The following is a 22,086-nucleotide window of genomic DNA, read 5'->3' as shown; positions in this document are numbered from 1 at the left end:
TAGTCAGGAGTCTGTGTTTGAGTCTACTGCCAAGGTATTCATGACAACCTATTATGTGGCCAAGAACAACAAGCCTTTCACAGACTTTGAGATTCTGATTGACCTGCAGCATGCAAATTCTGCTGATTTGGGGCGTGTTTTGCATAGCAAAACTGTCTGTTGACATAATTGAGCATGTGTCATCACAGATGAAAAAGGAACTTCTAAAAAAGATAATAGAGACCAAAAGCAAAATCACAGTATTGGCTGATGAGTCAACCAGTGTTGGGCACAAATCAACACTAATTGTGTTCCTGAAGGCTAGTGTTGATGGAGACATGGAGCCCATTGCCTTTCCGTTGTACCTGGTTGAGCTGGATAGTATGTCTGCTCCTCATATCAAGGAACAGATTATGGGTTGCTTGCTTAAAAATGGCTTTACTGTTGAGTTGCTGAGAGAAATCCTCATTGGATTTTGCAGTGATGGGGCCAGTGTCATGCTGGGAGTGAAGTCAGGTGTTGGGAAGTTGCTCCAGGATGACTTCCCAGGCATCATACTATGGCACTGCCTTAATCACAGACTGGAGCTTGCTGTTGACCAGGCACTGGATGTGACAGGGGGAACAAAGGACTTCCAGGCATTCATGGACAGCCTATATTCATTATATAGCCAGTCACCAAAAAACATGCGGCAGCTGAGTGAATTTGCTCACAACCTGGACATCGCCCTCAGGAGGATTGGAAAAGTGTTCAGTGTTCGCTGGGTAGCTTCTTCATGGAGGGCAGTCTCTGCAGTTTGGTAGTCTTATCCAGTCTTGGCACAACATTTCCGTGAGGCATCAGAGGATGATAAAAGGGACAGCAGAGAGAGGGCCAAATTCAAAGGTCTGCTTTCTAAGTTGTGCTGCATCAACTTCCTGAAAAGTCTTGCACTGATGGCAGATGTTCTGACTGAACTTAAGAACTTGTCAGAAATTCTTCAGAACAGGAAGACCACACTCCCAAAGGCCCATGACATCATGACGACGTATGTCAAACGCATAGAAAGTTTCAATCGCTACCCAGGACAACATGCAGTTGATGCCAGTCAGGCAGAGGAAGTGATGGAATTCAAGGGAGAGGATTTAAGAGTTGGCAGGTCTCCCATCATTGACTCTGCTCAGTTCATCCAAGCAGTGGCAGACAATATGAAAGAAAGACTCTTCACAACCACAGGAAACAGAGCACAGGCCAGTGTTGCAGCCAACCGAAAAGAGGCTTATAACAGCCTTATCAATCAAATGGCAGTCCTCAACCCTGACAACTGGGACCATGACAATCCTCGATTTGGAGATAATGAGGTGAGGGCTTTGTGTGATGTCCTACATGTGAACCAACAATAGGCCCATCTTGGATTCACAGAATACAAGGCCAGTGGAGGAAGAAACATTCCCAACAAAATGAAGAAGTTGCTCATGGCAGTGGCACTGTCTCCAAGCAATGCTGACTGTGAACGGGGGTTCAGCACAATGAATAACATCATAACTGAGTATAGGAGCAAACTTACAACAACAAATGCAGCAAATCTCCTCTTCATCAGCTCTGTGGGACCACCATGCAGACAGTGGGATCCACTGCCTTATGTGAAGACCTGGCTGGGCAAAGGAAGAAGAGCAGCCCACTCAACAAGCTGCATGGCTCGCCGGTACACAGAAGAGGAGAGCTACTTCAGCCCTCTGTGGAAAATGTGGAAAAGTGTGTAGTTTACCTCCCTCAACATGCCTTGCTAATGGTCTGTTAAGTTTTGACACAAGTTGTATGCACAATTGAAAATAAATAATTGACTATACATATTGTCAAGTGTTTCTAATTTCTACCCCATAAAGACATTACAAATTTGAAGTTTGTGTTCAGGGATGCATGAAGCTGGGGGCGGGAGGAGAACAATATGAACCAATGAAGGTCGGGGTAGCATTATAGTACCTGCAAGAAATTCAAACCACTTTCACCCCTGGTCAGATGGTTTCTCCAGATGAAGGGTTTCGGTTGCTGAACTAACCAGACAGGTTCCTTCCTTAATAGTCCTGTTGTTGACCTCGTGCAGTATCTGAAGGTGTTTACCTTGACATATGCTGAAGGGTTTCTTCAGGGTGCATTGTGCCACTTGATGTGATCTCCCACATCGCCAACGACGTTTGTTGGTCTTAATCCAGTCTATGATTTGAGCTTTGTCAAAACACTTAAAGGTTGCACATTGGCTTAGATAATGATTGTCTGCTTCACAGTAAGGACAGTAGGCTTTTGATGAGCCTGTCTTCTTGCTCTGTGCAGGGGCTCTACCGATAGATGACTCCGTCGATAGTGGTGACACGTCCTCTGTGCTATAGAGTATGGTAGCTGCACGAGGGATGAACTTTGACTGTGGCCGATGTTCTTGCTTCTGGATGGGTTTCTCTTTGTGACCTTGGTTACCGCTATAACTGTCACTATCTTGGCACCAGGTTTCCAGCTGCAGCCAACAAGAGAGCTCTATTAGGTTGTAAACCATACCTGGGTGACGACACATATATCTCCGAAACTCAGACCTCATCTCAGCAGGTAATTTACTAAGGAGACGTGACACATGAGAACCACATCGCAGCTCCATCTCTCCTTCCTGGCCGAGGGTCTTCAGCATACCGACGAGAGCACGAATCTGCAATGCAAATCTCTCAAAGGCCTCTGTGTCTCCACGTCTGATGTCAGGTGCATCCATCACACTGGCGATCTTCTTGATAGCTAACTGATGGGGCTGACCGAATTTCTCTGACAGGGCTGCCATTGTGTCAGAGTAGGGGGTAGGAGAATTAAGATATGCATCGGCTAATAGGCGGGCTTCGTATAGTTTTAGATGATCCATCAGGATCTGGTACTTGAATAGGTCTGTTCCGTCCCGTGGAAGTAGATTATCAAGAGCAATATTCAGCCATGCAAACTCACCAGGGTCCTTCTTAGTGAGATCAGGTATGGTAGGTCTAGGACCCCTGTAGGTTCTTTCTTGTGCTGCAACATATGGCTGTTGGTCATAGTATACTCTCTGGTTGTGGGGCTGGAGTGAATGAGTTGGATACCTGGGGTAGGTATAGGTGGATGGCTGACTCTGCTGGAGAGGCTTTTGGTCATAGTGACCCATGGTTAGGGGACTAGAATGAGGATAAGGCACATGGTTAGCTGTAGGTTGACTTACTGAAGCTGCTAGTGTTTGCTCCTTTAAAAGCCGTAATTCACCCATCATCTTATCCAGAGTGTCAAGCATCACAGTATCCTTTGAGTAGACACTATGGGCTTGAGGGGTCAATGTGTATGACCTCGGATGACCTTGGGGTAGATCTCTGTACTGGGTTTGGTCGTGCTGCAGAGACTGACTCCTTCCTGTCTCTGGCCTGACTGCATAGGGAGTAATAGTAGGGAAACTGCCTGACTGCACATAATGTATTGAGTCTACACTGTGTAGGGAATGAGGAGTTAAAGATGGTTCCCAACGTCGATGATAGGGCGAAGGATCAGATTGAGGGGTTGGGTAGCTCCGCTGCCCACTAGCTCCTATAGGATGAACATCATGTAGATGATGATCAGGTTCCTGAGCTCCATTAGCGGAAATAGTCCACCCATCTAAGGATGAAGTTCCATCTGGCCTGACTTAAAGGGCTGCAGGACCGTGATGACAGGGCTGATACTGCTGAGGGATGAAGTCCTGGATCACTCAGGTTGTCATCTTCTGGATCGACTGCATACTGTGCTGTGTGTTGATAACTAGGAGTTGTAGTGGCTTGCGTTTCGCTGACATAACTAACTTCTTAGTCACTGAATTAAGGAGGAGGATGAATTAGCCGCTTAGGATGTGTAGATTCTGATGAGGCTTCACCGTATTTGAAACTAGGCTGCATCATGGAATCCAAGGAAACGTCTCTTCCGGCTCGAAGGACCAATGAAAAGTAGGGAATTGAGGAGTAACAGTCAGCAGGCTATCCAACAAATATGATAGCTGTCTAACAGAAGTTAAATTCATTTCTCACGTATTCTGACAATGTACTTAACCCCAAATAAAAGAACCCAATAAAAACAGTTGTTAAATAATAGTGAAGTCACGTTGTAATAACAATAACTCATCTCTCTCGAGTTTTATTTTTCAGCATTGCCAAAAGCCACTGTGTCAAATGTCCTTCCTGAGTTGCCGTCCGGAGTTCTCCAGTATGGCGGACCATCTCGCACATGCGCAGTACAGATTGGGCAGGGGGACGGATCGGGTAGTGACAATGATATCCGAAAAAAAATTCAGAGTTCAGGATGGCCGAAGACACTACACTATCCATAATCCCCAGCTATCGTTTGGGACTACAGTCCCGTTGACAAACCCTGTGATTAATCTTCAAGCTCTGGGATTTGGATGTTGGAGTGGCAGTGTGCCAAGGTTACACCGAGTGTCAAGCTCTTTGAAATGGAACGAAACCACGGCAGACTATTCAAAAATGGCCTTGAACACCCCCAGAGAACTACACATGCTGGCTATAGAGTGGCGAAGTCACGCCCATCTACTTCCGGTACATGGGACCTTATTTCGGAAAAATTATGTATTGAGAGAGAAAACTTATCTTACGATCCTGCTTGAATTGTGCCATGAATTACACATATGATCTTTGTCAATCTTAAAAAATCATTTCCATGTCAAAAAAGTCACAGTTGGCTGTAAAACTGTTGAAATATAAGACTATGAAAAATACGCAACTAGAAAGACTACAAATCCCAGAGTCGCGTAAGTGATGTCATAACTGTTTTCCTCCACTAAGAGATAGCTAAGATAAGCGCCATATAGATGGATTATATCTATATGGCGCTGGCTAAGATAAGATAACTTTAACAATATGCCTGTGTGCTTAGTACCAGGTTGTTATCATACCAGCAAGGGTCTTGCTCGTTCTTTCGCTTCCCGTCTGATGAAAAGACCAGGAGTGGCTGGATCAAGTTAGCTACCTAGCTAGTAGCTAGCACGTTAGTTAGCATTACAGCCTTGTCATTTTTATTAGCCTTAACATGAAGTAACATTAAGTAACCCAAAATGTTAAACAGTCAGAGTAGTAGTCATATTTCGTGAACCCTTTTGAAGAGTACTGTCACCGGTGTGATCATTCTATAATACACAATTGAAGCCCGGGGGAGAAATGCTAACGCTACATTAGCATCTGTGATCTTTTCTACTTCACGCTATCTGCACAAATGGTTGACATTAAACATTAAAAAGACCAGGCAGATCAGAGAGAATCAAAGGAAAACAGGCAGGCATGCAGCTTTGCATGACATTCTTCTGGACGTGTTTCATTGTGGTGATAGCGAGGGTAGTCAATCCTTTTGTAGTAGACAGTAGTGACGGCCATCTTGGTGACGTGTGTTGTTCTGCTAGACCGGAGATGTAGTTGAGCGTTTCACACAAACACATGTGTTACTTCACAGTTTTACGACACATTTTTTTTTTTTTGACTTGCAAAATTATCTTTTAAATTGACAAACATCATATGTGTAATTCATGTAACAATTCAAACGGGATCAAAAGATAATCTTTCTCTCTCCATTGACTTCAATACATAATTTTTCCGAAATAAGGTCCCATGGAGGTCCACCGGAGGGGGAGGGACTTCGCCACTCTATTGTGTTTCGCTACAGGGAATTATAGTTTTAAAAGACATTTTCGTTTTTCCCAAAATTAAAAGTTGACAGTATTAAACTGTGAACAGCCCTGGAGGTTTAGGCGAGAGGAAACAAATTGGTGTGTACAAATTTAAAACATGCAAGTACTAAATGGGCGAAAATTGCTTGTATCCATAATGGGCAGCATTAATATATACCCACATGACAGCTCATTGTTACTTTGTAATTCTACTCCACTACAATTCAGAGGTTAACCTGGTATTTTTACTCCACTACATTTATTTAGTTACTTAGCAGATTCTGATTAATGATACGAAATATAAACAACCCTTAAATAAGACTTTAGTTACACCTGAGTAAAATTCAGGGAAGGTGATTGTCTAGTGCCAACAATCAGGAGATATATTTGATAGTTGGTGCTTGAGAAGACTACACATTTATCTGCAGATCTCTATATATTAGTGTATTAATTACTCGTTATTCTCTACTAATAGTTAATTAAAGACTGTATATAATGGCTATTTTGCACATCCCTTACAAGATTTTCTAAGGTTTATTGACTTATCATATACACATCTACGTTGTGGTTATGCAATGAATGAAAAACTTGGCTCACAGGTTCCTCAACAGTGCATTACAAGACATCTATCAATATGTGTGTATACCTCCACCATTAAACTGTCCAATTCTGCACATTTCTTTTTCTATCTACATACATAAGAGTTTAATTAATGTGTATAATATCATTTAAAATAAGCGCTTCAACATAGTGAACATTTCAGGAAAGCAATATATTAGACGTTAAGTACTTTGTCAGGCTTAATATTTATCTGTTGATAGATACCCCCAAAGCTTTTTTCTTATTTGAAAGAAGACATTAACCTAAACTATTCTTTAATGTGTTAATAAAGGTTAATTAGTTAGTCTGTTTTGCACATCCTCATATTCATATCTTTGTACATCCAGCACTAAACTGTTTTATTGTAGAGGTCACTTACAGTATATTCTTCATTTTTTATATTCTATATTTCTATCATTGACCTTCTACTTTCCCCCTATGAAAGCAATTACTCTTAATATTGTTTTCATCAAATAACATTATTCAACAAAAATAACATTATTCAATAAAAATAATTCAATAATGTGCTTTAACCACGAGGCGGTGCACAAAAGGTACACACAGCATACTAGAGGTGGGGACTCGAGTCACATGACTTGACTCGAGTCGCATATTTTTTGACTTGAGACTTGCTTGACTAACATTGATAAAAGACTTGACTTGACTTTGACTTGGTATTCATGACTTTAGACTTGACTTAAGCTTGAGACAGATGACTTGAAAGGACTTGACTGTTTAAAATGAAATATTTGCGTTTGTTTTTTGTAGTGGGATGTTACGTTTAGTTTTTTTGAAAAACGTGATTATAACGCCATGCGCGCAAACCTGGCAACCCACTAGACGGCAAGAGTGTCAGTTAACATGGCAGCGGCTAGCTTTACTCCAAAAATAGTTAAGTTTGGATTCAAGGATTATTTTGTCGATGAAGCTAATAAGAAGAGAACAGCGGTATGCAGGGTCTGCAGCATAAAGATCAGTGACAGGACCACCACAACATCCAACTTCATTCGTCACTACAAAAAAAAAACACAGAGAAAGGTAGGCTACGTGACTGTGTTGTGTTAGCTAGAAAGCTAACGTTAAGTTTAAGCTACGTTAGATTTGGTTTCAAATCGATTAAGCAAAGAGAAGACAAAACGGGGTAAATGAACACTAGAACCGGGATTCATTTTGACTAACCCTGATACTGACGGGCTGTCAGGAGAGAAAGAGACGAAAAGAGATGCCTCGTTTATTTCCCCTGTGTTATTATCAGAAGTTACTGGAAACTTTTGAATAATGTAGTTCATCTACTTTTAGTAGTTTGTTTAAATGTTTTAATTATGTTGTTTTTGTTTGTAGAAGTGCATCATTCCTTGATTTATTGTAAAATGAATCTGAACTTTTTGATCTGTTATGATGATAAACTGAAGCCATTTCTAAATTAACCCATTTAAGTGAGTTTTAAATCGTCCTGCTTAGTTTATAAGGCAATTATGAAGAGGAACAAATTCAATGGTTTGAAAATGATATCTATGTAGGTGCTGACGCTGTTGGCGGTTCTAGTGTTAACAGAAATGTTAATTAAATATGTGTAATGGCAAATGGCATATATGATCTTCTTACCTGGAATTCTGCCTTTTTGAACAGACTTTTTGAGTCCTAGCTATATTTTCTACAGTTCTGGGGTTAATATGAATCTAATATGATTGTCATCGGTCTAAATTAGATTTAAAATGATTAACTGTGTATGTAATGAAGATCATAGTGTGGGTTGAATCCATTTTCATAGCCACTGTCTTTTAACTGATTTAAATGCGGAAACTGGGCTTATTCATCAGAATTTCGTATGACTTGACTTGCTTGACCTGAGCAATGACTTGACTTGCTTGACTCTCACCACAGTGAATTGGGACTTGCTTGATACTTGTAGGTCAAGACTTGAGACTTGCTCATGACTTGCACATGTAGGACTTACTCCCACCTCTGCAGCATACTAATAATAACTTTGTATTATTAGTGTAGGACACTTATGTATGTATAACATCTGAAGATGTGAAGTTTTATTCATGTTTTTACATAATTTTACAGGATATTGCTATACTATTTCTCATGTTTTACTTCTACACATTAATATCTGATTTGTAAAACATCACAGACAGAAAGATATATCCGTAATTTAAAGAGCATCTTGCAGGTTGTTTTTTTTTCTAAATTTATGCTTAAACTTGCTTGAAAATTACAATTAAAAAAGTGAATGTAGGATTTGATATCTTTTATGAGACATAAGGGCAGGAATTCAGAGGGAAAGGAGCAATTTTGAGTTCTGCTCTTAAAAACTGCTTTTTTTTAAGGTCATACGTCAAACGCGTCATATTACATCACAAAGGGTAAACATCTCCGCTCTCTGACCGCGGGTATACACTGAAAAAAAGAACACATTGGATTTACTCAATTCAATTGTGGACATTTGTTGCACACAAATAATTTGCTTTGGCAGCAACCTATAGAATTGTTTTAAATCAACACAAACGATTTATGTCCAATCAACGCAATTACTTTGTGTTGATTCAAAGTTATTGAAATGTGTTTCAATAAAGTAAATTAAACACTTTCATCATTTTACTCCAACCCATGTTGATCACTTTATTCAAACACAATTCAATCCCTTTTATTCCAACACTATTTGATCACATAACTCTAGCAATATTTGTTATTTTAATATTCCCATGTCTATTACATGTTTTCAGAATTGTAATTTTTTTTGTTATACATTATATTTATAAATATAATTTTATGTAAATATGAAACAGATTTTAAAAGTAAACATAACCCACTTTTTTTGCATTGAAAACGATTAGAAAGTTTTGTTTCAAGACCTTTATTCAAGAACCTGGAGATTAAATAATCACTCAAGTCTTTCCAAAACTAATCTCCAATTTGAGAAGTACAAATATTAAAAAGGACCTTACATATCGTTTAGCAATTTCGTTACAACAACGTAAACAAAAAAACAATATATATATATATATATATATATATATATAAATAAAGCATCCCCTGCTTTTTATAAGGCATCAATAACTGCGATGGTGGGAGAACCAGCCACACCACTCAGTCCAGGAATGTATACTCTGCATCTCAACTACAAGAACAGTGTAGGAACAGCGAGCCGTGAACATGGACAGTGAACATGGACAGTGAGCTCTCTTCACTCGTGCATTTTCCTCTTCAAGTTTTGGGCCTTTCTTGAAAGGTCAGATGCATCCACCTCCATTATAAGCTTCTGAATAACTTCTAAGGTGTTGCGGAGCTTCAACGGGTAATTCATGTTTAGGGCATACATGAGTCCAAACAGCATTACAGCTGCAAGAGCCACATTCTCCAGATCCTGAAGCACCACCACACCCTCGAGGATAACTCCGACATCAGAATAGTCACTGCTGGGAGTCTCTCTGGCAACATAGATCCCCACTGTTGTTTCTTCTACCTCACGTAGTGTGTTGGCCTCAGTCATGTCCTGGTGGAAGATAAATTATTTCTTTAAGGATAAGATTTTTTTTACTCGGACCTCATTAAGACACAATTTGCTTATTTGACTCTACTGTGGCACTACACTAATTAGCACAATGCTTGCGAAGAAGAATACCTGGTTTGTTTTCACCTGTGGGTTTCACCAGCCTGGCTATCAGATTGTAGGTTGTACATTAAATTGAGTGAATGGTAATTATTATTGGTAATATATATATCAGCGACTTTAAAAAGAGGAGAAGGTTGGAGAGAATAGACAGGTGAAATGAAATGACACCAAATGCTGGAGACTAATGAGCAAAGCATTAGGTACTACTCCTGATTCATAATTCATCCTATGTGATGTAATATAAGCCCTACAGGTGGAAGATACTGCAGCCTGAGGAGGATAGAGCTGTCCTTAAGACTATTGCATTAGTATTTGAATGTGTTTCTGGAATCAGAAGAACACAAATCATGATAGACCATGTTAATTCTAACAAAACCAATTATAATATCAATTTCAGGAAGACAGCTAAGTAACATGTCTGGTAATATGGTCTGGTATATCTGGTCAAATGAGGTTCTTTTAACTGAGGCTATTTTTCTTCTTAAAAACATGTTCAAACTAACTTATTTTTTGTATGTGGCCTACTACTTTAGCACACACTCACCATGTACTCCTTCACCAGATCCTCAGGATCCTCATTGAGGTAGATGCAGAGTCCTTTAATGAGGCACTCCCTGTCAGCATCGATGTCTTCCTTAAGGATTAAAACAAAGAATATAGGGACATTTTAATCAAATTGAACCTATGGAGTGGTCACATTTTGGGATAATTTACCATTGTAATTGATTTTAGACTGACCTAATGCCAAAAAGGAAATATTATATATATATACACACACACACACACACACACATATCTACACATATACACACAGTTCAAAAGTTCTTACCGTCATCATGGCAGCCATGTCTTTTAACTTCTTGCCCTGCTGCCCCGATTTTTTCGAGAACACCCTCAGCAGACTTGCGGAGTGTAGGTCAAGCTGTGACAGGAACCTTGACTGTAGAGCCATAGTTGTAATCCGCTTGAACTCTGCGTTAACCTGAAAAAAAAATGAAACCATTTTTTAACAACACGGCCCACTGACATACACACATTTGTTTCATTAAACTTACAGCTGCCAATCACATAACTGTATGCACTATGCATGTTTGCTCAGCATTTGATTTCGGCTATGGAATATTGGGTGTGAATGCTGAAAGCATTTTGCTCTACCGAGATGTAATCCAGCTTGACGCGATCTGATATATTTTAGACAAACTTATTTTTTTAGGCGGCTTTGATGTAGTGCTAACTTATACAATCATATTCGCCACAGTAGATACGAGATTTGGACCTGAAAATCGCCAATAATATGTTTGTGAATGTGTGACGAATCTGATGACAGAGGCAGACCACAACTGTTGTGTTCGGTAAACACAACATGTGGAAACCAGTTAGTCTGAAAACCAGTAGGGACATGACACCAGCAGTATGTGCTGTGTGTTTCTGTTCTCAAGGAGGTTTAATAAGAACTTGTGCTAAACAAAACTTGCAGTCATTTTAATTTATGACGTTATCACGGTATTTTTCCTTTTAACTCTAAGCCCAAATTCCTCGCTAAATAAATGTTCCTCCTCCTCAATCCTATTTTTTTCGGCCCCCGGGATGACGGACATCCTTAAACTCAAGCCCTACTCATCTGCTTCAATCATGTTCCCACTTTTTCAAATATTCCTACTACTTCACCTTCTTCTTACACATTTAAGCCAGCAATGCAGTGAAGCATCAGCTTTTCAACATCCAGCATTCATTTGCACCTACTTCTGAACAACATCGTAATGGGGCCAAGCTTTACTCTAACAGTTGCATATACCATCTACAGCACAAAAAGTTACACCATTATCTTTGTACTCACCTCCATTACACCAAAGAGAGCTGGCCATCTCTCTTGTACATCACTGGTCATGGGAACATCACTAATGACTTCTTGTCTTCTCAATGCAAATGTTTTCTCCATTTTAGCCTTAACTGTCTCTCTGTTATTACGCTTCTTGTAATCTGAAAGGAGTTCAACCCTCATCTTCTCCAAGGACTGGGCGCATTCTCCAAGTGGAAAGTCAGGGCAGTAGGCCACTTCACCCCTCTTTGGTTTCTTAACTTTAAAAGCAGGAGAACGTTTCCCTTCTGGTTTATGTTTCAAAGTATTTACACATACTTCAGGACATCCCACTTTCCGGAGATGTGTGCGGTAGTTGGACAACTTGTATTTGAGACTAGTCTTCCATCCCCCATAGCCAGAGGCTGAGCCTTTTTCTTGTAAACATGGATGCTTCATGACGAGCGCCTCTGCAACTTGGTCAAACTCCCTGTCCGTGGCGTAGACTTTGTGCTTAACTACCTCCTGAATCAACCCCTCTAGTATATCAGACTTGAGCTTTGAATCAGGGATCAACAGTGTCCCTTCTTCTCTGAGAACTCTGTGGGCCTTTTCAAGCTTAATCTCTGCATCATACGAAAAACGGGGAACATGGAACACACCTGGCCATGAAGACCGTGAAGAAGTGGACTCTGGAGATGTGAGAATCCCGGTGCTGTCGCCTAGAGAAGATGTGGTGTCATCAGGATGACTGGTTGGTGGAAAGGAGCAACTGTCCACACATTGATCTGCATCAGCATTGAGAGGTCTGCATGATGTGTATATGACCTTGACTGTAGCTTTGTCTTGTATTTCTCCCATGGAAGTTAAGTTCATAAATTCATCGCCAAAAAGCGTGTCCATGAACTGCAGCCGAAAGGGTTCCTTTATATTACACTGAGTCTTTATCTCATTCTCCAGTTCATTCACAGTTGAAGGCAGGCCAGCAGAAATCACCACCCTCTGACAGCTGTCAGCCCCTAGGATTACTCTGAGAACAGCTGATGTCATCATGGTCTTTCTTCACCGTCTGTTAGGAAAGAGAGTATATAAACAATAAAAGGTTTAGAATTAGTTTTATTTCAAGTACATGGGGCTTGGTAGAAGAGTGAATGCTTGTCATTTTTTAAAAGGGTTCATTGTGAAGAACAATAACAATGTTATTGGACCAATGTATAGGGTTGGGTACTGTTCACATTTGAACCCATAGATATAAACAATAGATGGCTCACCCATGCTGCTGGCCAATGGAGACCGACGTTGCAACATGGCCGCCATCTTGCTGCAGTCAGCTCGCTCATTCATAACATTATGGTTTACTATTTAAATAACCATAGTTTGCTCAATTTTCAAACGGGTTGGTTTGTTATAAACATCAAAGATGTAGTTATGGTACTGCATACTTATAATTATGATTTTTTTTTCAACATGTCTTGTTGTCTCCTGTATCATAGCCATGCTAATAACGTTTATAATAAACCAAACCGTTTGTAAATCAGTCAAGATTTCAGCGAGTTAAGAGTATTTTTGTGCAGATCACTCACCTTACAACAGTAGCTGGTGACTGCAGCAAGATGGCGGCCGGTGAGCTACGCTGGAAAATCTCCCATGAGCCATCTAATGTTTATATATATATGTGTTTGAACCGATACCAGTACCCAACGGTACCTATTCTCTGTACTTTAGTCTGTACCTGCCCAAGCAGTGTTTAATTTGTTGCTTTACCTCAGACACAGATTGATCTCTTCAAGGTCACCATCCGCACACATCCAACCAGATAGGCGGCCAAGGGATACTCATCGACCAGTTCACAGACTTCCACAAGAGCAAGTTCTCGTGACGGAGATGGAGTCACCTCAAAGGCTCTGTAGTGCTCACTATACCATCCACACAGCAGTTTCAAGACAAAAAACACTCTCTGATGCAAAATGCATATTTGATGGATTTCCCCAAATTCGGGCAAGCCACCTTCCGACCCATGGACAACTACCATACCTGTCCTGTAGTTTATTCCCTTGCTCCAAACATTTTTTGCAAGGTGTATTTCAGATATGTCAGGATCTTTCTGTTTAAAAGCTTGAACTAGCTCCTCCTTCAAAACATCTAAGGGGACAGAAGATACATCTGAGACATCCAGCATTTGTTTATCAATACTTGGAGACGACAAGTGGTAGCCAATCATAAACTGATGTTTCACAGCCAGAGATAGGGGCACGTTTTTAAAGCAACTGGTGTGTTTGATTATGTTTTTAAAGAAACTGTGCTTTGCCTCAAACCTCATAGTCCAAAGTCCCACAAGAGGCCCAAAAAACCTTATTAGTTGTGGATAATGTTCTATGTAGTGGTGTTTGGGACGCAGTCTATTGTTAGGAAAAACCTCTTGATACCTTTGTCTATGGTCTGAAATTTTGCTCTCAAGGTATGCAATAGACTCGTCGTTGTGAACTGGGGAAACCACAAGCTCAGCAATCTGTTTTAGGTCCAACAAGACCTGCCATGCTGGATCATGCTCAGGAATCTTAGGCCCAATTATAAATGGGAGCAATCTTAACAAGCACCAGTTTTCATGGGCATTACCACCTATGGTTTTCCTGTGTGAGAGATTTTGTGGCAAAATATGAGGCTTATTTGTTTTGTCTGTCCACTTGTATGGGAAATGTAGAATGGAATTGTTAATATCTTCCAAGGTTATGTACTTCTTTGAGATTAGAAATGTTAGACAATGTGCTATTTCAACAGGCACAATGCCTTCAAAGAGATCGTGGGCAATGTCAGGAGGATAGCCACTGATGACATTAAAATGAGAAAGCGCTTTAGTCAAAGGACAAGCTCTTTTAACTCCAAAACAGCTGCTGCCACTATCTAGGGCTGTTCTGACATGAGTGTCATGTATTTCTTTTGTTCTGAGGCTGAAAGTTCCTGCTCTAACCTCATTTGATGCAATGTCTGAAGCTGTTGCAGTACAAAAACGACAAAAATAGGTGCCTGAAAAATTCTCAACAAAACCCGCTAATCCATGAGCTCCTAAATTGTCTGCAGCAATAGTTTGAACTGTACCTTTGAGCGATGTTCCCAGTTGTGCGACAAAAATTCCATCAACTTCCAAAGACCTGAGATCACGTAGAAGTGGCTCTAAAACCTTGTCATAGCCATAGGTCTTAACATTGTCTGTTTTGCACAAAATAGCTAAGTAAATGGAGGACAAAGAGGAATGAGACCCTGGGGGTAGGTTACTCAGCACCCAGTACACAGCACAAAGTTTGTGGGTTTTACGGGAGGTGCCAAGAGGGTTACAGACCTCAAAGTCATCAACATACAAACCAATAGATACCCTTAACTCTTGACCTGACAATAAACTGTTTTGCTTACAATGCAGACCATCCCTGAAACACTTGTACACAATTTCTTTTGCTGTCTCTGTTTCCCTTTGCGTTTTGTGACTACAAACTAACTTGTCCACAATATCTTTCCTATTCAACAGCACCTGTAGAGATTCAAGAATGGGGACATACTGGAAGGTTTTCTTCTCTTTAGCATCCAAAATACATTCAACTGGTTCAACAATATTAAAGTTTGCCTTGTAATACTGCTTACGTTGATATGTAGAACTCAAAGGACCACCCTTCTCTATGGCTTTATTTATAGGATTCGCAGTGCACAGAGAAGTGGTTATTTCCTCTATGATAGCTCTGTCAACCTGGAGTTTGTGCTTCTGAAAAATATCAACTAGAACGCCATCAGTGTGGGAACTCGAGAGAGAGCTAGTTAAGTTGTGAAGCTCTAGCAAAAAATCATTGATTGCTGTGCTTGGTACATGGGTTAAATGTTCCAACTTTAACAAAGCTGCTGCAAAAGTTTGTTCAATTACATTTGGAAGGTCATTCGGGGCATAAACACTGCAATCTGGTTGTGCATCAGAGTATGCCTCACCTATTTCATCATCTGAAGTATTTTGCGCAGATTCCAGAGAAACAAAGGTGGTTGATGTCACAATTTCTGGTTTAAAATCTGTAATTGAATAATAAGTATGTTTTCTGCTCCAGTGGGATTTAAATGTTCCGTAGATATTTGTTTGAAAGTTGCAATCTAAAAACATGCAAGTTACAACCTCATTTTTGTTAAGGTGTGCATTAATGTGAGCCCAGTAATACCTTTCCGAGACAAGATCCTTACAAGGACATAACTGGCACCTAAATATACAGCTCTTGGATTGATGACTGGTTTTAGTCACATGAAATCTATTCAAATGAATTAAAAGCGCATTCCACGTTTTAAAAGTGCAGGGGCAGCTTACATATACACAAGGAAAACGATTATTATTCCCATAATATCTATGTTTCACTCGATAATGTTTTAATATTTGGGACCTACTTGGTAAAACTGAGGGGCAGGCCTTACAACGCCACATTCACAGCAACATTCTGGCAAACTTGCAGCACCATTCACTGCAAAAGACAAATGGAAACAAAGAAGGATTAATGTCTAATGAGAACATTCTGACAAAAATGTAAGACAAGCTGTCAAAATGAAATAACAAACATCAATCAATAATAAAATGGGGAAGGTCTAAGTAACAGTAGTGACACAACTGTTTATAAAAAGCATTTCAAAAAGTATGACACATCACACAATGGCCAATCACACCGAGTGGGACAGGGTTAAACCAAAATACAATTGTATTCTCACCACATCAATTTGAGCCCACAGTAAAAGCGCCGACTCCAGACACGCACAGAGTTCGCGTTTCAATCTGCTGCAACAAAGAGCAACACAAAAAACACTTATACAATGCAAAACAGTATTTCTATAGACAAAAATTGTAAATACTCTAGTCTACACATACGGGAAGTAGGGGTTCTGGAGGTGCTGCAGCACCCCCTGTTGGTGAATGGTGTACATTTTTTAATGGTTACTATTATGTTCATGTTACTGTTGAAATCTCTCCCCACTTTTGGCCTCACCCCCTAAGTAAAATGACTTCCCACGGCTATGACTCTACAGGTCAACAGATTATGTTATTTTGAGGGATGATGCCAATCTTTTTTATAGCAGATCAACAAATAGCCAATATACATGTCTGCATCTGAAAATGTAAATGACACCATTGCTCCCTTCAATGTACATGTATATATACGGCTGGGTACCTACCGAAATAATCTGGTACCAAGTAGTATCGACTTCTCAAGTCAAAGGATACCTATCCTTATCATAATAATCACTGCTACATGGGGCACTGGGAAAGTCAAATGATGTCAGTCTGCATAATAATTAACCATGTGCTGCATAATAATTAGCCATGTGCTTCTGGTAACTAGAGCATATAGCCTGTCTGTATCCCCTAGAATGACGCACAAACATATATGCCCTAAAGCTGATGCACCGGACTGCTAACCATGCTAAGCCGTTAGCCCTTAAGTAGCCGTTAGCCCCGTTAGTACCTGTTAACTGTGTTCGTTATTCTCCCGACCAGGAGAGAAGCTTTAAAATAGGAGACTAAATGGAGTCTCTGTGAAAGTTCAATTGGGTACTTTAATTTAAAAAGGCGCGGGTTGGTCACAAGCATGATATTGTTCAGTCAGACAAACAGCTGTGATCTGGCTCTCCTCAATAGGGAAGAGAAGAGAATAGATCTCTCCTCCGGTGCTGTTTATATATCCTCTGCTGGCTCCTCCCCGCCAGCCGGCTCACCTCGTCTCCAATGTCCGTTATTGCATTTAAACAGAGGATAGGTTCTTTTCACATTCAATATATGCTTAACACGCCGTTTCTCCTCATATTCTCTTTCATCACTTTTCATTTAACACATTCTAAACGCTGTAATCAATACTCTAAACCAGGCATCCTCAAAGTCCGGACTCCGGTCCGGATCCGGACCGAACGACAACTGTCTCTGGACTCTGAGCGAAATTATACTTTTCATATGTATTATCTGTATTATCTGTGTTATTTTTGAGACAACGCAACGAGTCAAAATTCTCCGCTGTGTACAAACAGCGCTCTATCTGTCTGTCTGTCTGTCTGTGTGTGTCTGTGTGTGTCTGTCAACGCATTGGTCCAATCACATTCAGCATCCCGTCAGCGTTTTTTCCCCCCCACCAACACTCTGCGAATCAGAGGCACAGTAGGGCGGGTCTTCGCGGAATGCGGGTGGGAAAAATGTGTGTTTAAAAAAAAAAAAGTCAGAGCGAGAGTTAACAGCTCATCTAGTTGCATCTGTACTGTAGCTAGCAGCCTAGTTTCACCTACCGGGGACCCCGGGGCGGCATGGGGTGGCAACTGCCACCCTAAAAATAGGCCTTGCCACCCAGTTGGCAGCTTTGTTTTGAAAGAAAAGTTGTGGCTCATCGGACATTTATGAGAGAACGTCTCTAATGTCCGAGTGCAAGTGAATGCAGCACAAGACACACGTCTTGTAACGCACGTCAACCCATGGCGCGAGCGTTGAAATATGATTGGCGGCGATTTCATTTGAACGGTACGGCGCAAAACGAGAAGCATTCGGACCATAGACTGATTCGGACCTAAGTACTGAAGGAATGAGGTATTTGCGGTCTACAATGACAGAGAAGAGACTGTCAAGTTTGGCTGTACATTGAATCAATGGCTGTTCATTGAATCAAAACGCACTAAAGCTTTGGATCTTACTAATTTGGTGAGGCGTTTTGCTGAACAAAATGGTAATCGCGGCATTCAGCTGTAATAGACATGATGCTCTGCTCACGGGATGAGCATACAAAACTGTTAAGATGATGACCTTACGAGTTTTTTCTTTGTGGGGGTCTGCCCCCAAAAAACTGTTCTAAGTCCTGAGAAAGTCAAATAAGACGGTGTGTAAAACTACACTGCCCAGCCAAAAAAAAGTAACCACTTTTTTTTAACTAGGCCAGTAGGTAAGGACTTTCCACTGGATAATAACTGAAGTATAAAATAATGCATGACTGAAGTGATGGAGACCATGTTTGAAGGCAAACAAAAAGAGGAAATGACAGGTCAAATAAAGCAAATCCCCCTCTCAGATTCCACAGCAACCAGAAGAACATAAATACTGGCTGGTGATTTGATTAATCAGCTTTGTGATGGAATACAAAATGCACAGTGCATTTCCTTAGCTGTGGATGAGTCCACTGGCACCACTGACAATGCTCAGTTGCTGGTGTTTGTGAGTTTTTATGATGAGGCAAAGGGGGAGTTTGTTGAAGATGAGTTGGGCCTGACGAACCTCAGTGGACACACAAGGGGGCAAGACACTTATAAAGCAATGATGGGAATGCTGAATGAAAGAGGGTGCGGCTGCCTTTATTCATAACTGTGCAGCTCTGCGACTCTGAGGGATCAAGCACAGACGCAATAACAATGAAAACTGCTGCACACAGATTATTTTTGTTTTTGCAACCTCGTGTTAAGAATCTTGTTGCAATTGTTTAAAATGTTGAATGACCGTAATCATCGGACCTTTGTCTTATTAAAAACATTTTTTTGGACCTTTAACATTTGTATTTGAGTACCCCTGCTCTAAACAATACTTCTCGGCTCGTTTGGTTTCCGGTCATTCCGGATGTTGTCACATGCTACTCTCGTCTGTAAACAATAATGTATTCAAATAAACTGTACCTTCATTTAATATTCAGCATGGTAGTACCTCGACATCTACAGTTGTAGTGTTAAATCAGTAGGCTTCGGTTTGCACCACTCCATATCATTTCGCTACTAAATTCACCTCTTTAGGAAATCGTATATTAGCCACATGCTAAATGCTAACCGGAGATGAAGGATTTTCAGAATAAAAGCTTAACTGCTTGTGCACAAGAATTTCTGGTTTTTCAGTATAAAAGAGCATTAAAACTGACGGCATGTTTAAACTACATTTCCCCATTAAAACATTGATTTTAATTTCTAACATACCCCAATCAGGTTTTAAGGGTAGCCTACTGGTATCATAATTCTGATAAACGATACCCACACTTCTAATCCTGTTATTTACAGATAAAATACATACTCACCACAGAACTTGAGCCACAGCAGAGGCACTACGGTCGTCTGACGGCAATCTACAGCAGCAATCTGCAGCAGCAACAACAGCATTGACATTAAAAAAGTATTGCCGTTTTTCCCTTGCTAAAATTTAGCATAACTTTGGAGCGTGGCTTGGTTAAAAAGTGAGCGCCCCAGCCTCTTAATTAAAAGACAGTAATGTAAACTCGTACTGCTCGTTGACCAAAGCTTTCGTTTGAAAGCTAACGTTAATCCTAATGCGACGTTAGCTAACAATGGCTAAATTAACAGATAGCATTAAGTAACTACGAACCAACACCTTGCGGCGGGCCCCACCCGCCATTTTCAAAGAGGAAACGTAGCACATGGTAATTCAACAGCACGAGAGCAAATAACTTCATGACAGTTCATTAACTTATGTTGGTGACTTTCAATGCATTATATTACATATAGTTACGCATTAACTAATATTCCAATGTACTCCAACCATCCATACTTACCGATCCAAGCTGGGTAATGGCGGGACAGAGCTGCCTTCCTTGCTGCTGTCTTCTTCCACAAAGAAATGCATTGCGCGATTTCGCGGGGTATATTGCGGTGGAATTGATACATTTATTTGATTGACTCATTTTATCCCAACATGACCTAAACAAGTTCATGTACTCTCTCCACATAAAATGTAGATTCTACTCAATACTATTACATTTTGCTTCGGAACATGAGGCAATTGTATAACATTCACACAATAGGCTTGGATAAATCCAACAGATGGCCAGTCCCCCTTTTTTCAGTGTAGTTAGTAGTTGCGTTGAGTTGAGCGGTTGTGTTTTAGTGAGCTGGTATTTTTCGGTAGTTTTACATTGTATTTCACCATTTGTAATCATGGTGCAGTATTGTGTTTGTGCAGGTTGCACAAATACCAGCCTGTCAGGACATCAAGTCCACAGTAAAAAGGACCGGAGCTAGCGTTCGTTCCTGAGTGCGTTGTGCATCCACCTCCCTGCAGCACATACTCTCCACAGCTTTATCAGGAAACCGTATTACTTCTCTCTCCTCCCCCTTCGCTGCTCTCTCTCTCTCCCCTCCGGTACACGGCACCGTAAGACGTAGTGTGGAGTTGCATTAGGTAACGCTGTGGTGGCTGTACTGCTCCAGCCGTCTCCTTTGTGTTTTTTTGTTTGTTTCCCCCTGTCTGTGTTGTTTGTGTGTGCGTGGTGGCTGTCACTCCTGGCTCCCGGCTCAACCTCCACTCACCTGCTGCAATCAGCTGTGCACCCTCCCCGACTACACACCTGCTTTCCATCAAGCCATTTACAACGGCATATCAACGGAGGCTCCACAACCTTTCTCCGCCAGGTCGTCAAATATCAGCCGTATCTCGCGTCTCTCCTCCGGTACACAGCACCGTAGTGTGGAGTTGCATTAGGTAACGCGAGATACGGCTGATACTTGCGCATTCGTTTCTGTTATGGATCAGTATCAACAGTCCTGCCAGTAACGTTACTATATTATCAATGCTACGTTAGTTATAGCCTGATATATGATAGCTAACTTCACAATGTTGTGATGTGACGTTAACTAACATTCTGTAGCTAACGCCGGTCACTCACCAAGATAGCTGCCCAGTTCTCCACACACCACAGCTCAATTTCTCTCCGATGGCCGTTATTTCTTCTAATCCTTGGCTGCTCCTGGTCTCTTGGACGCCTAGCAGGCTCATAATTATAAGGTTGTGGTGCGTCATATGCATTCGAATATTCATGTTCAACTTCTTCTGTGTCGAAACTAGCATTGGGATCCATGTTTATTCATACGTTACACCGGCCGCTCTCCCCCTTGTTTCCCCCATGTTACGTCACACGCGGGAGGTCACGTGCCGAGGCTTTTTTATGCCGAAGTGAACATTTCTTACAAAAACGACGCCAGATGTCACTGTAGTGTATATTTCTGTATCTTTTTTTGAAAATCTAGTGTATTCATCATTTTCCAACACATTTATTCACAGCTGTGTTTAACCTGGAAGTTGTTCTTTAATGGTAAGCTATTGAAATTGTGATTGGATAGATGTGTCTCCCATCACCCAAATCCCCTGACTATTATCTCAACTCAGTATTTACATTCTTATATTCAAGGAAAATCAGTAATACAGATGTAGCACTCCAGATAGGACTCACATGGGTGTGTCCCAGTCAAAAGCCCAGCGGATCCCAGTGGCTGGGGGTGTTGCCAAATTGCTAGAGGGCGTTGCCAAATTTCCCCATTTGTTCAATTACAGGATTTAACCATGAGATGGCACTTCATTCACAAATACACAAAGACAACTGGGTGTTGTAGAACTTATTCTGTTTGCAATGTTTGCAGCTCTGCAGTTGTGTTTGC

The 22,086-nt window shown here is 40.9% G+C and overlaps 1 protein-coding gene and 1 long non-coding RNA gene across 5 annotated transcripts in view; one reads left to right on the top strand and one right to left on the bottom strand.

Annotated features, from left to right (window-relative positions):
* The first annotated feature begins 7,119 nt into the window (after positions 1-7,119).
* The window catches only part of LOC307031790, a 102,384-nt gene continuing 87,417 nt past the window's right edge, over positions 7,120-22,086 (top strand). For both annotated transcript variants that reach the window (XR_013806076.1, XR_013806077.1), the window contains exon 1: positions 7,120-7,297. This is a non-coding gene — a long non-coding RNA (uncharacterized lncRNA). The remainder of the gene's footprint in view (positions 7,298-22,086) is intronic.
* LOC307031775 (uncharacterized protein) lies at positions 9,104-20,473 on the bottom strand. 3 transcript variants are annotated; one of them, XM_079669164.1, is made up of 8 exons: positions 20,208-20,473; positions 19,716-19,776; positions 16,402-16,468; positions 16,087-16,160; positions 11,716-12,745; positions 10,708-10,860; positions 10,423-10,512; positions 9,104-9,758 (listed from the first exon to the last, which is right to left on the bottom strand). In XM_079669164.1, the coding sequence occupies exons 5-8, from the start codon at positions 12,727-12,729 to the stop codon at positions 9,450-9,452; spliced, it is 1,566 nt and encodes a 521-aa protein (XP_079525290.1). In that variant the 5' UTR covers positions 12,730-12,745; positions 16,087-16,160; positions 16,402-16,468; positions 19,716-19,776; positions 20,208-20,473; the 3' UTR covers positions 9,104-9,449. The 3 variants fall into 3 exon arrangements, with proteins under 3 accessions (XP_079525290.1, XP_079525289.1, XP_079525291.1); XM_079669163.1 differs by having other exon boundaries at positions 13,441-16,160; positions 20,208-20,472; XM_079669165.1 differs by lacking the exons at positions 16,087-16,160; positions 16,402-16,468; positions 19,716-19,776; positions 20,208-20,473 and having other exon boundaries at positions 11,716-13,407.

The sequence above is a fragment of the Notothenia rossii genome (assembly GCF_949606895.1).
Source record: "Notothenia rossii genome assembly, chromosome: 1".
NCBI lineage: Eukaryota > Metazoa > Chordata > Actinopteri > Perciformes > Nototheniidae > Notothenia > Notothenia rossii.
The sequence above is the reverse complement of the archived record's forward strand: the minus strand, read 5'-3'. Positions and strand labels throughout refer to the sequence as shown.